At 42.0% G+C, this 14299-nt stretch overlaps 2 protein-coding genes across 2 annotated transcripts in view; one reads left to right on the forward strand and one right to left on the reverse strand.

Moving 5' to 3' along the window:
- The window catches only part of SMYD3 (SET and MYND domain containing 3), a gene marked incomplete at both ends in the record, with an annotated part of 658176 nt that overhangs the window by 188416 nt on the left and 455461 nt on the right, over positions 1–14299 (forward strand). The gene's annotated exons all lie outside the window — the stretch shown is intronic.
- On the reverse strand, positions 3243–4108 carry LOC308265697 (protein C1orf43-like; the record flags this gene model as incomplete). Its single annotated transcript, XM_080699514.1, has 2 exons — positions 3243–3525; positions 3648–4108. The coding sequence occupies 2 exons, from the start codon at positions 4106–4108 to the stop codon at positions 3330–3332; spliced, it is 657 nt and encodes a 218-aa protein (XP_080555640.1). The 3' UTR covers positions 3243–3329.

Here is a 14299-nt window from a genome sequence, read left to right on the forward strand (position 1 = left end):
TAAATGATCCCAGTGACTGATCAGATATGCCTGGCTTCCATTAAGGAAAAATATCTCATTAAATATTTAATATGAAAAGTGAGCAGGCCCACCAGGTTTGCTACCCTCCCTCCCCAAGCGTGCGTGTCTATGCGTGTGGCACTCACTCCTGGAGGAGACGCCTCTCAGGACAGTGGCCACGAGGCCTGGCTGTCCCGGTGATGCTTCTCCAGTGATTTTCAGTGAAGCTGGTGAGCAGCTCAGCCACTTGGCTGCACACGCAGCCTGGCATCCTCATGGCTAAATGGTGGTGCATGTGTGATTAGGTGTTTCCAGAAGCAGGTCGTGTCCCTAAGTAGAGTCAGGAGACCATGTTCTCAAAAATATTTTTCAACCTTCAAATAAAGTGATAAACATCACTTTATTATACCTGGGCTTTCAAAAATAGCAATGTTTAAATTTTAATGATGATACCTAATAATCATATTTTTCATTTTTAACCATTTGGTTAATCAGTCTCTTCATTTATGTGTAAATAACCTATGATGAGTTGGTGTATTTTATCATAGTTAAAAATCCGATGCCAGCTAACTTCTGAAGTTGGGAAGGAAAATTAGTAGATTCTTTATCAGCACTTTTATCCATACCTGTTTGTGAACCAAGGTTAATCACTTAGGTAAGGGCTCCTGCTTTGATTAAAAGTATTGATGGACAAATGTGTTGGCCAAGCCTTTTTGCCTTATCTGAGTGTATAACTTGCCAATTAATTCAGATAACAGAGACATTTAAAAAATAACAAGCCAGGCATGGTGGCAAATGATGGTAATCCCAGCATTCGGGAGGCTGAGACTATAGGATCGTGGTTCATGGTCAGCCTCAGCTACTTAGCAAGGCCCTTCGCAACTCAGTGAGACTCTATTTCAAAAATAAAAAAAAGGCTAAAAAATAGGGCTGGAGGTGTAGTTCCATCCCTGGTACCGCAGATAAACAAACAAACAAACAAACAAACAAACCAATAAAAAAAAGACAGTATGCCACTGTGAAATGGCAGAGGTTACTTTTATTGCTTTGGCTTTTTCTTTAGTGGCAAGAATCTTTCCTGGGGTACTATCTTCCTGCTAGAAGGTCATTTGGGACCAGGAATCACACTTTATTTATTTGAATCCTAGCAACCTTTGTGTTATGCACTACGTGTTTAATTGTTTACTGAATGAGAAATGCTTGAAGATGATATCCCTTTTTTGTTTTATAGAGAATGCTTTGACATATATATATATATAGAGAGAGAGATAGATAGATAGATAGATAGATAGATAAATAGATGTAGATATAGATATTGATTGTGGTACTGGGAATCAAACTGAGAGGCATCCTAACTCTGAGCTATACCCCAACCCTTTTTTAATTTTTTGGTTTGAAACAAGGTTTCACTAGTTTTCTAAGAGTCTTGCTAAATTGCTGAGGTTGATCTCAAACCTACGATCTTGTCTCAGCCTTCCAAAGTTTGAGATTATAGGTGTGCGCCACCACACCCAGCTTGACAAATAATTTTTAAAAACTATGGCAACTGTAAGTATAGAAGACTAAGTAGAAAGACATCTTTAGTATCATGGTAAAATTTATCATTTAAATCATAGAGTTAGCAAGCTAGTTGGTAGCCCAGAATTATAGAGACTGCTCTTATGTTCAGTGTTTTATCAAGTATTAATTCATCATTGATTATTCCAGGTTTGGGGATTTTTCTGTGAAAGCTCACATAGTAAATAATTAGGCTTTGCAGCCAGGAGATGTATGTGAGTTACAACTGTAATATTCATTGAAGGTACTATTTGTGGTCTCTGTGGCAGCTGCTTAAAAAAAAAGAATTATTTTAACTTGACAAAACTTACCTATATTTTCTCATATATATCTATATGTATATAGATATATAGATATTTGAAACTTGGAAACCTTATGGAATGATGCATTCTCACATACTGATGGTATCAGCTTCTTAATCTGCCTTTATAGATGCAGAGGCGCCAGGAACAACTTGTTGGTGAAGCGCATGGCTGTGTACAAATGAGACGTTGTTCGTGGACGCTAAACACTGATTATTTATGCAGTTCTTATATATACCCAAATATTTTTATGACCTCTCCTACCATTTAAAAATGTAAGAAAACGGCTTTAGCTTGTAGATAGTACAGAAGACAGGCCAGGTTTGGCCTATGGCCATTGCTTGCCAATCTCTGAAGTATCCTTTATAAGCTGGAAGACCTATTGCACACATCAGGGAACAGAATATACAGTCAGGAAGTAATTGTGTCTTTTATCTTACAAAAATCCAGTACTACAGTTTTATATTGCCAATCACTTTTGTGAACACATGCATGTATATAATAGTTGTTTTGGAGTATATTTTTTAACTCCAAAATAATTTAATTCAATAATTTTAAAAATATTTCAGTTTGGAACAGAGCAGAAGATATGCCATTATTTTACTTATGAGAGAAAGAAAATTGTCATAAAGAAAAAAATGTGTACTTGATTATTATCCTGTGTCCTTAAACCTGTATATTCTTAGGTGCTTTTTTTTGTTGTTTTTTTTTTTTTTTTGTGGTGCTGGGGATTGAACACAGGGGCATTCTACCACTGAGCTATACCCCCAAACTCTATTCTATTTTTATTTTCAAACAGGGTCTCTTGAAGTTGCAGAGGGCCTTACTGAGTTGCTGAAGCTGGTCTTGAACTTGCAGTCTTCCTGGGAGGCTAAGACAGGAGGATCACTGTCTCAGCCTGTACTACCACACTCTGCTTATTCTTAGTTTTTTAGCTAAAGGTATTACATTGTCTTATTTTTCCTTAGAATGAAACATAAAGATATAATTTTTACTAGAAATATTTTGGCTTTATGACTCTAGTTCAAAAGTTCCATCCTCAGTACCACAAAAAAGGTTTTTGTTTGTTTCTTATGATTTTTTTTAGAATATAGTTATTGCCTACAGACACTGTACATTGTTTTTTTTTTTTTTCCTAGATTTATTCTTTATTTTGAAACAGGGTCTCACTAAGTAGCTGAGGCTGTCTCAGCCTCTTGAGTACTGGGATTACAAGTATGTGCCACCACCCTGGCTGAAACAAGTGATTTTTTTTAAAAAAAGAAGCTTTAACAAGAACAACATCTGAATTCAAATCCACAAAAAAGTGCTACTGAGGGAAAACAAATCTTAGCTTATGTTCTGCAAGTGCCCATAAGGAGGGGGGGGACGACCCTGCAGACAAGAGCTCCAGCCCGGCGCAGGGACGCTGGTGAGGCCCAGGCTGGCGCAGGCGCTGTCTCGCCGCCCACCTACCCGGTGGGCGCTCCATCACAGGGTGCTCTCCAGTGTGTTGTAATTGTCCTTAAAGCTCTTCAGTTCCAGGAAGTGCTTGGCGCGTTTGCTCTTCTGGCTGGACGGGAGGTAGGTCACCTGGATGGTAGTTGGGGACACCTCAGGGGACTGAGTGAGGTCTTTGGCTGCCGACTGGTGCTGTCGTTGGGAGCTCCCCATTCGTGCTTTGACCCTGTGGAGGCTGTCTTCAAAGCTGGAATTCTCCTGTCGCAGCCTCCTGAGTACTGGGATGACAAATGTATGACACCAAGCCGGGCTCCTTTTCTTAATCTTCCTGTCTCAGCCTCCCAAGTAACAGTGGCCAGCTCACTCAGGGCCTCCTGATAACGCAGGTACTCACTCTGGCCAAAGACTCCTGTCCCATAGCGGGCTGTCTCATAGCCATCCAGCAGGGTGTCGATGAGGGCCTTCCGTACACCCTTGAAAGGAGTACTAGTGTTTCGCAGATCTAGCAAGTAGGAGCGGAAATTCTTGCCCATCAAGGAACGAGGGTGCCGGCCTTCAGCATGGAATGGGATCTCAGAGGCACGGATAGCATCCAGAGCTTTCATCCTGTACAGATAGTTGTAGCAACTTTGGTTTCCTTGGGTTTCCAGCTGCAGCAGTCTTGCATCATCATCTGCAAGGAGCTGGGGCTCATACTTGATGTCCTGAACCCTGGACAGTCGAATGTCGATCTCTTTCAAGTCCAGGCTCCCGTAGGCCATCACCAGCACGACATTCACCCCGGACAGCCAGTTACTGCCGGACGCCATGGCCTCCCGCCCCGCGCAGGTCTGCCCGGGCTTTCCCGCTGCCCTGCCTCATTAGCCCCGGCTCCGCCGAAGCCACGGCGCTTGGGTTCCCTGGCGCTCCCCGGCCATTTCCTTATGGGGGAGGACCAAGTGAGACCTGGCCAGAAAACATGGAGGCCGGGGTCTGTACATTGTTGCTTTGCTATTTCTCTTACAAATGTGAAGGACCTTTCATGGGAGGAAAAAAACATATGTTTTAAAAGTATTATCATAATAATGATGAAAATTTGTGATAAATTGCTTTATTAGGTTTTATATAGAACAGAAACAGTGTTATTTCTAGGGAGAAATCAGATCCTGCTGTTTGGTATGGAAAATAAAGTGGCTTTGCATATGAAGAAGGTAAGGAAAGCCTGGTGTGGTGCCATATGCTTGTAATCTTAGTACTTGGGAGGCTGAGACAGGAGGATTGCAGGTTCAAGGATAGCCTCAGCATGTAGTGAGACTCTCATTAACCTAATGAGACCCTGTTTCTAAATAAAAATAAAAAATAAGGCTGTTGGTGTAACTTGAAGGTAGAATGCCTCTGGAATCAATCCCTAGTGCCACACAAAACAAAAAAAGAAAAGAAAAGAAATAGAAAAAAGGAGGTAAGAAGATGAATTTTGGGTATTGTTTCTACAGTAGATTAAAAATGTGTGCTTATAGCAGGGTGTGGTGGTCACACTTGTAATCACAGCATTCGGGAGGCGGAGATTGGAGGATCGCGTCTCGTGGACAGCCTCAGCTACTTAGCAAGGCCCTTCGTAACTCATTGAGACCCTGTTTCAAAAATAAAAAGACAAAAATATAGGGCTGGGAGTGTGGCTCAGAGGTAGAATTCCCCTAGGTTCCATCCCCAGTACTGGGGGGGGGGGGAAAGTGTCCTTATCAAGGAAGGCAGTAGTCTCCCTACTATCTACCAAGACTCATTTGCATAGAAACTTCTTTATTCAGTACCCAGTATAGCATGTTGAAGAAGACATATTTAATTAAGTGTTCACTTACAAACCATGATGACGGAAGGCCAGAAAGCCTCATCCTATTTGGCACACTGATTATTGTTCAATATCTAAAAGAGCTTTATAATTAAAGTGCTCCAAGGGAACCAGGCTGGGCTAGTACAGTTTCAATCCCTTTCTCCCTGGAAGTTTCATTCAGCATTAGGGTCACGTGTCAGGATGGGCTGACCCTGTAAGTGTAAGGCAGGTCATCACACTGTAAGTGGTACACAGGTGGCAGCGGCGCTCTGCGAGCTTGTGACACTCGTGGAGTGTCGTGCAGGGTGCGTGGGCTTGTCTCCTCAGCCTGTCTGTGGCACTTCAGCCTGTTATCAAGGCTTTGCTCAAATTTCCAGTGACATCCACTTGCCAGGATTGCTTTTTCCCTGCTGTGAAATCAGTAGTCATTGGCATTTCCTGTGCCAACCATTTGAGAACTCTATTTTTTTTTTTTTTTTGTGGTACTAGGGTTCCTGGAAACCCTCCTACCTCCGTGCTACACTCCCAGACACCTATTTTTCTTTTATATTTTTATTTGGAAACGGGTCTCTTAAGCCAGCATGGCTGGCTTCGAACTAGCACGATCCTCCTGTTTCCGCCTCCCAAGCGCAGGGATTACAAGCGTGTGCCACCACGCCCAGCTTGAGAACTCAAATTTTTTAAAGAGTATGTTTTTGTTCATAAGTTACCACGTGCGTCATAAACTTCATGAGAATAGGAATCATGTCCTCCAATTCTGTGCTTAAGCATAACAGATTTTCAGTTTTAGAGCTGAAAAGATCACAAAAAATCTCTGGTCTGCCTTCCCCATGGTGCATCAGTCGCTACTTTTTCTCTTCCGCCTTCCCCATGGTGCATCAGTCGCTACTCAGAAGGTTAAGTGGCTGTCCAGCAACAGGGAGACAATGAGCATTTGTCTTCTTACGTCGGTCAAATTCTGTTTCTGCTGACTGATGTGTTCAAGAACTGCCTGCTAATGTGAAGTGAAAACATGTTCAAGCAAACAGAAGTTAAATTGCAAACATCTTTTCAGTGGTATCTATTTTTTATATTGAAGGTTGTTTATAGAAAGCCTAAAAATTAAGAATAAGTTATGCAATGATAATCCTTTTATTTGTTTATTCATTTAGCTTTGGGGATTAAGCACAGGGCCTCACTGGTTTTGTAATGGTGTCCATCAGCATTTTAAACTAGACTCAATTATTCTATGTGGATGAGTTTCAATTCAGAGATTATTCTGTATGTTTGTGTTAAAGTGGTTGTGGTCTCCAACCCCCACTGATACCCTTCCCTCAGAGAACTCAGTTTTTAGGAGAATATCTGTATTACTTATTGAGAGTATGTGCATGTATCTTTGAGTTCCCCTTTTTTGGCTTACACTCACCAAGAAAACAATAGGTATTAGACACAGGCACTAATCTATGTGTTATATGAATAGAACTAAGGATTATTGAGGGATATATGACAGTGGTCCCAGTGTTGGCCTTCCTCAGTTTGATTGATTAATTAATTAATTAATTTGGTGGTACTGGGGTTCCTGGAAACCCTTCTACCTCCAGGCTACACTCCCAGACCTATTTTATACTTTTTATTTGGAAACAGGGTCTCTTAAGCCAGTATGGCTGGCTTTGATCCTGCACGATCCTCCTGTCTCTGGCTCCCAAGCGTGGGGATTACAAGCGTGTGCCACCACGCCCGGCTAGTTTTATTTTTAATTATATATATTTTTGTTCCACAAAGTACTTTAACATTTATAATCATATTTAGCTTTACAATAGCTAAGTTATAGTTTTTAATGCCTTTCGAAGATGAGGAAATGCATAGTTACGTTATTTTTAGTTTAATTGATTAATTTTTGGATACTAGAGGTTGAACCCAGAGGCATTCTACCTCTGGATTACATCTCCCAGCCCAATTTTATATTTTATTTTAGTTTTTTTGTGGTAGTGGGGATCATATTTAGGGGCATTCTAACTCCAATCCATACCCCTAGGCCCTACACAGACACACAGACACACACACACACACACACACACACACACAATAATTTTTTGTCGATGCTCCCAGCCCTATTTTTAACTCTTTATTTTGAAATAGGGTCTCATTAAGTTGTGGAGTGCCTCACTAAGTAGCTGAGGCTGGCCGTGAACCCATGGCGACTCTCCTGTCTCAGCCTCCCATGTCCTGGGATTACAAGTGTGTACCACATCTGGCTCCCGTAGCCCTTTTTAAAAATATTTTATTTTGAATTATGGTCTCCCTAGGTTGGTGAGAGTCTTGCTAGGTTGCTGAGGCTGACTTCAAACCTGCAATCCTCCTGTCTCAGCCTCCCAAATGCTGGGATTAAAGGCCTATGCCACCACTGCCTGGCTTATTTTTTATTTTGAAGCAGTGTCTCACTAAGTTGCTGAGACTAGCCTTTGTACTGTGACCCTCCTGTCAGCCTCCCAAACACTGGGATTACAGGCATGCATCACCACACCCAGCTCTACTTAAACTATTTTTAAGCATAGGAATCAGAGCTTAACATTGCTTTCTCGATTTCACATTTTCTGTTTTCGCCTTCCTCCTTTACTACGTTCTCTGTTATATTCTATTAAAGCTGTAATTGTGAGCTATTAGAAGCTTAGGAGCAAAATCCAAAAGGAGTGAAATAAGAATGTTTGCTAATATTTCCTTCTCTAGTACGAAGGCACTGCTGTAGGCAAAGCAGTCAGTTATTCACGAGGCCTCCTGCTCTCGCTGTGCGGGTGGTGGGTCATGTGTCAAGCCTCTGTCACCATATCCAGACCTGAGTAAGTGCTGGGAGGGAGCAGGAAGGAAGAGAGCTGCTCGGATCAGGGGGCCCTGCATGACGTTAGCACAGTCCTCGGTGAGAGCGCAGGGAGCTGACACGGGATGTGCGCGGTGTTCAGCTTCCCTTTGATAGTTCAGTTCTACAGTCTCAAAATACTGCATATTAAAACAGTAATTATTTAGGAGGCTCCCAGGTTGCTCTGTATCACTTCTAAGCCATTATTGGGTATGTTTTTCCTTTTAGTTATATAGATATACGCATCATTTATAGATTAAAATATTATATGATGCAGTGGACTGTGCGGCACAGAAGTAAACCTCTGTGGCATTCTTAACATGTTTGTTCCTTCAGGGGTATTTGATTTACCGTAGCATTTATATCTAACACTGATGGCATAGGGAAATGATTCCAAAATATTATTTTTGAACAAATATTCATCAAGTAAGAGTAAAACATTGAAATTATTGCTGTGTGTGACCAGTCTTGGCTGGAGCAGGTGCTATTTAAAGTTTTTAAATTTACATTTTATTTTAGTTTTGATACTTATAGGAAAAATCTATCAAGACCCTGTTTTTACAGAGCTATTTCCTTATGATCTTCCGCAGTAGGATCAGAATTAAATATACTCTCTAATTTCCTTTCCTCTCTTCCTCACCTTTCAGTGAGCGCTGGCATTCATTGACATACGAGAGTCAGCACCACATCCGGAGAGGCCCGTGTAACTTGCAGATTGGTGTCTCGGGATGCTTTTCCTCTTTTATAGCATTCTGGGGGCTCTTGGTCTTTCAGGTTTGCAGGAGAAGTTGGCAAGGTATATTGTGTTGGTACCTCAGGGGTCTTTTATAATAAGAGGTGTCTTACGTGGACTTGATTTTTTTTTCATTTGTCCAAGATTTCGTAGACTATGTAGATCTTAAGTTGTGCAGTTGTTCACGCTTTAACAATATTTTAACTGGCTTCTGTGGCAGGGTGGGCCCTACTCCTTCTACTTTGCTCACCATTGTTTAAAGGGCTGTCACTTCTGGCTCTTTTCTTGTTACCCGTGGAAAGACAGTGCTCTGCATAGTGCCTTGACTTGGACAGCCAACTCGGCACTTTGTTCTGAGCTCTAGTCTTGTATTTTCTACCTGTTAACAACAGTGGATAGTCATTTCTGCACAATCTGTTTTAAGTTCAGATTCATTGTGTCTGATACTTAAGAACCATCTTTCCTCATTAAACATCCTGCTTATCACACTTGCTGCCTTTTCCCAGAAGCTGCTTTTGAAGAATCTCTTGACTCTGTGTTTTCTTTATATACCTACACACACACACACACACACACACACACACACACACACACACACACATATGTATGTATATACCCCCCCCACATACATATATATTGCTAGTTTCCTAGTTTAGACCTTTTTATCTGTCCTCAATGGCTCCAGACAATCTTCTTGGTTTTCATTTTTCCCTTAATTTAAATCCACTTTTACACACTGCCATTAGCCATTAGAGATAATAATAATAATAATAATAATAATAATAATAATAAGAAGAAGTAGTAGTAGTAGTACTGAGTCAGTTTATTCTTTGCTTACAAGTGTCTTTTGATTCCCTTGTGCAACAGCCGGACAGCTGGGCTTTTAAATATAGGAGCCAGCTGAGGGGTTAGGCTGGTGTCGGGAACAGCGAGGCCAGAATCGGGGCCTCCCATGAGGCAAGGCCACTGCTTGAGCCAGCGAGGTCTGGATCAGTCCACCGGGTGGCCAGGCCACTACTGGGGCCGTCAAGAGTGGGATCAGTATTTGCAACGCAGCATGCACAGAGAAATATCGCAGAAAATAAAAACCAGATGCTTCCCCTAATCAGCAATAACTAGGAGGAAAGGGGTAACAGGAAGAGGTCGAGCTATAGAAAGGGCCCTATAGTGAAGCAACTAAGGTGACCAATCAGGGTATGGAATAGGGGAGGATGGAGCCTCTTTAAAATGCAGGAGGTACATAAGCAAATGTATCAAAGTTAATCACCAAACAAGCATGGGATCAAGGGAGGGGGAGGGAATGGGATGGGGGCTGGATGAGGGCTAATTGGATGATGTGTGCTTGTATATCCTCTCAAGTCTTGTATTCCAATGTGATATATGATTACACTGCACCAATAAAAATAAATTAAAACAAACAAACAAAAAAATATATATATATTATTTGAGCCGGGCATGATGAGGCACGCTTGTAATACCTGCGCTTGGGAGGCGGAGACAGGAGGATCGCGCTGGTTCAAAGCCAGCCTTGTGGGCTTAAGAGACCCTGTTTCCAAATAAAGAAAACTAGTTAAAAAAAAATATATATATATACACACACACACACATATACATACATATACACATACATATACATATACATATACACACATATACATATATAGTATTTGAGCCAGATGGGAGGCTGAGATAAGGCGTTGGCAGGTTCAAGGTCAGCCTCTCAGTAATTTAGCAAGTATCCAGGTATCTTAATGAGACCCTGTTTCAAAATAAATAAAACAGAGCTGGGGATGTAACTTGGAGGTAGAATGCCTCTGGCTTCAATTCCCAGTACCACAAGACATGAATGAGTGAATAAATAAATACAGCACTTGAGGACTCAGCCAGCTTCATCTCATCTGTTGTCCTGGAGCTGGATGAGAGGGGAGACTGTGAGTGAGCTGTGGGGTGTAACCATTTTCCTAGCACCTTGTAGAGAGACCAGTCTCTGGACGCGTTTCCTCCTTCCTGGGCTGTGCTGTCACTAATTTTCAGTCTGCCAGAGCTCAGCGCCTTCTGAGGAGTCACTGCAGTGATGGGCAGGCAGCATGGGTGGAGGGAGCATGCTCTCCTACAGGAGTTAGCTTTGTCAGCCTAAGGTGTTTTTGAAACAGTTCGTAAAGCTGGTGATGTATGTGAAAACACATCAGGAGAGGCCATCATAGCCCGTGATGGAGCCAGGTGTGGTGGCAATTGCCTGTAACCCCAGTTCTTGGGAGGCCAAGACAGGAGGATCACAGGTTCAAGGCTAGCCTCAGCAACTTAGCAAGACCTTGTTTCAAAATAAACAACAACAAAAAAAGCTGGAGTGTACGGAGAAGGTAGACTGCCTCCGGGTTCAATCCTCAGTGCCACCCACACTACACACAAGCCACAAGTTAGCAAGGTCTGGCTATGGCTGATGTGTGTGTAAGCAAGGGGCGGGGGAGAAATCATTGTTTGCCTGTGGTTCCTGAGTTAATGCCTATATAACTCATTCTGGTTTGGTAGAATAGTTTAGCTTTGAATAATAATCATGTGCAATAGCGGAGTAGGCTTCTGCTTTGTCAATAATGTTGGGATTGATAATTGGGTAATTACAAGGATGTGATCCAAGTTTGGAAATCCGTTGCTGGATGGTGTCCATTGTGTTTGCGAGCAGTTGTGGCTGGCTTCTGGCTGTTCTGGCGAGTAGTGATGGTGTAGTAGAGATGCTTCGCATGTTAAAAATGTTCTCCCTTCACCGCGTGGTGGTGCGCACCTGTGATCACAGTACTTGGGAGACTGACATAGGATCACAGGTCGAGGCCAGCCTCAGCAACTCAGTGAGATTGTGTGTTTAAAAAACCTGATGTTAGTAAGGTTGGGATGATATTCGTAACTTTTCTTTTACCTCAGAGCCACCAAAGAGAATCTTGCATAGTCTTCTACATTTTGTGAATGAAAGATGTTATATTCTATGTACTTAAAAATTCTTTTAATTTATTAGTATTTTCTACATGGTAAGGAATTTTAAACTTGGGTGGTTTTATCATTTAAAAGTATTTTGGAAACAACTTCACGGTTTCAGTGACAACGTACTGCAGCGCTCTCGGTGTGTGGGCATGTGAGGCTGAACACCTGCTGTAGTCATGGGCGCTCAGGTGAGCAGCCTCCCCCGCCTAGGGCCTGGCCATTTACCACTTCCCTGAAGCTCAGGATTCCTCCCTTCTCCCACCTCGCTCATGCCATTCTTCTTTCCTGCCTGGCAAGCACTTTGTCTTTCTTCAAGACGTTGCCTTTTATGTTTCCTTCTGTTTTGGTGCTGGGGATTGAACCCAGTGGTGTTTTACCACTGAGCTGACCCCGCCCCCCCATCCTTTCTTTCCTCCAGACAGGGTCTCACTAAGTTGTTGGGGTCTCGCTAGGTTGCAGAAGCTGGCCTCAAACCTGTGATCCTCCTGCCTGAGCCTCTCAAGTACCAGGACTACAGGCATGTACCACCATAGCTCGTGTAAATGTTGTTCTTTCCAGAAACCCTTTCTCATCGCCTTAGACAAGTACAGCTGTGGAAGTGAGTGGAAATCAGAGCAGGCACTTGACTTCTTTTGCTCTCTCAGTCTTTGTGGGCCAGCCTCTTTGTCAAGAAGTGATGAGCCAAAAGCTCCAGCCCTCGGAGTTGAACGGCTGCTGAGAACGAAGGCTGGTGCCTCAGTTCCAGAGGTTTTGGCGGTCTTCCCTCCTGTTTGAACCACACACTCTGTTGTTACAGGTGATCTCATCTCGCATCACTCGGCTGTCTGAGAAGACTCAAAGGGTGGTTTGATCATCACACTATATACGTGTAACATTGAAACATCACATGGTGCACCTACACATGCACCATTAATATGTTTGATTAAAAAAATAAAGAATCAAAGGATTAGTGGTTTTGAAAAAGCATACCTGTTCTTTGGAGTGGCTAAGTTAATAATTATTTCTAATTGTCTTTATAGCCAAACAATAAACACAGAATTAAATGCTGTATTGTATGGCATCTTTTTTCTTGAAAATCTTGCTTGTAAATTTAATTTCTCTGAGTAATATATCAGCTTATATGAACTAGGAAAGTAATGGAGAGTAACAGAATTCTCTTAGGAGTTTTTTTTTTTTTGTGTGTGTGTGTGTGTGTGTGTAAGAATGTTTCGTTTATCTTAGCAAGCTCATCGTTCTGTTTTAAATCCTGGATTTCTAGACATATGGTGTCTGGTTTTCCCTACAGCAAGGTATGTTTGTGACCAGTTCCATTTGATGCAAAAAAGAAAAAAAAAGGATAAAATGTTTGTTGGTGTCAGAATACCCTGGGTTCAATCCCCAGTTCCCCCTCTCCCACACCATGTTTACATTATAGTCTTTTGTTTTTATTTTTTTATTTTGTTTCTATTTTTGTGATTCTGCTACTGAGGATTGAACCCAGGGGCATTCTACTTCTGAGCTATACCCCCAGCCTTATTATTTTCTTCTTTATTTTGAAACAGGGCCTCACTAAGTTGTGGAGGGCCACCTCACCAAGCAGTGGAGGCTGGCTCTGAACCTGTGATCCTCCTATCTCAGCCTCCCAAGCACTGAGATTTCAAGTATGCTCTACCACGCCTAGCTGTCTTTATTTTTAAAGTGACAGCAGAATCCCAACTGAAGAAAATGTGACTCATTCTCTTAAATCAAATTCTGTGCCCAACAGCTGCTTCCTGCTCAGTGCAGTGAACATAAACATCTGGAATGCTTTTGTGCTAGCATCCATTTTAAATGGGAACACTCTTCCTCTTCAGTACCATGACACTGCTGATTTGAACTTGTGGGTGTGGGGGCCACTTTTCTCTTGTAGTTGGCTAGGAGGAACACTTCTGAGATTAAATTCTTCCTCCTGCTCTCTATGTCACTGTGATACTTAGTAATATGTGTTTGCAGTAAAGAAGGGAGGATTGGTTTGACTTGTTATTCCTAAGCTCCTTTTATTTCTGCAGTATACTGGCGAAATGAAGATGTAAGGCCATGCTGAAGCAGCAGGTCTGGGTTCAATATTTTAAGTTAGAAAGAGCTAGCTTTGCCGGGCGTGGTGGCGCACGCTTGTAATCCCCACACTTGGGAGGCGGAGACAGGAGGATCGCGCAGGTTCGAAGCCAGCCGTACTGGTTTAGGAGAACCTGTTTCCAAATAAAAATGTAAAAATAGGTCTGGAAGTGTAGACCGGAGGTAGAAGGGTTTCCAGGAACCCCAGTACCACCAAAAAAAAAAAAAAAAAAAAAAAAAAAAGAAAGAAAGAAAGAAAGAAAGAGCGAGCCAGATTTAATGCATTTCAGTTCCACAGTTTTCATTTTGGCCCCACAGTGCTGTGTGGAAGAGAAGAGTTAAGACTTGGTTTCTGTCCTATCTTATAAAAGAAATAAGAGAAATATATAAATAACCTAAATACAATTATAGTGAAAGTTTCCTGAAAGCTAGGCTGTGTTGCTGTTGTGTTTTTTTTTTTTTTTTTTTTTTTTTTTTTTTTTTTGCAAGTCTGGGGATGGAACCCAGGGGCATTTGACCTCCGAGCTACACCCCCTGCCCTATTTTTTATTCTTTATTTTGAAACCGGGTCTCACTGAGTT

This window comes from Muscardinus avellanarius, assembly GCF_963383645.1.
Source record: "Muscardinus avellanarius genome assembly, chromosome: 7".
In the NCBI taxonomy this organism is placed as follows: domain Eukaryota; kingdom Metazoa; phylum Chordata; class Mammalia; order Rodentia; family Gliridae; genus Muscardinus; species Muscardinus avellanarius.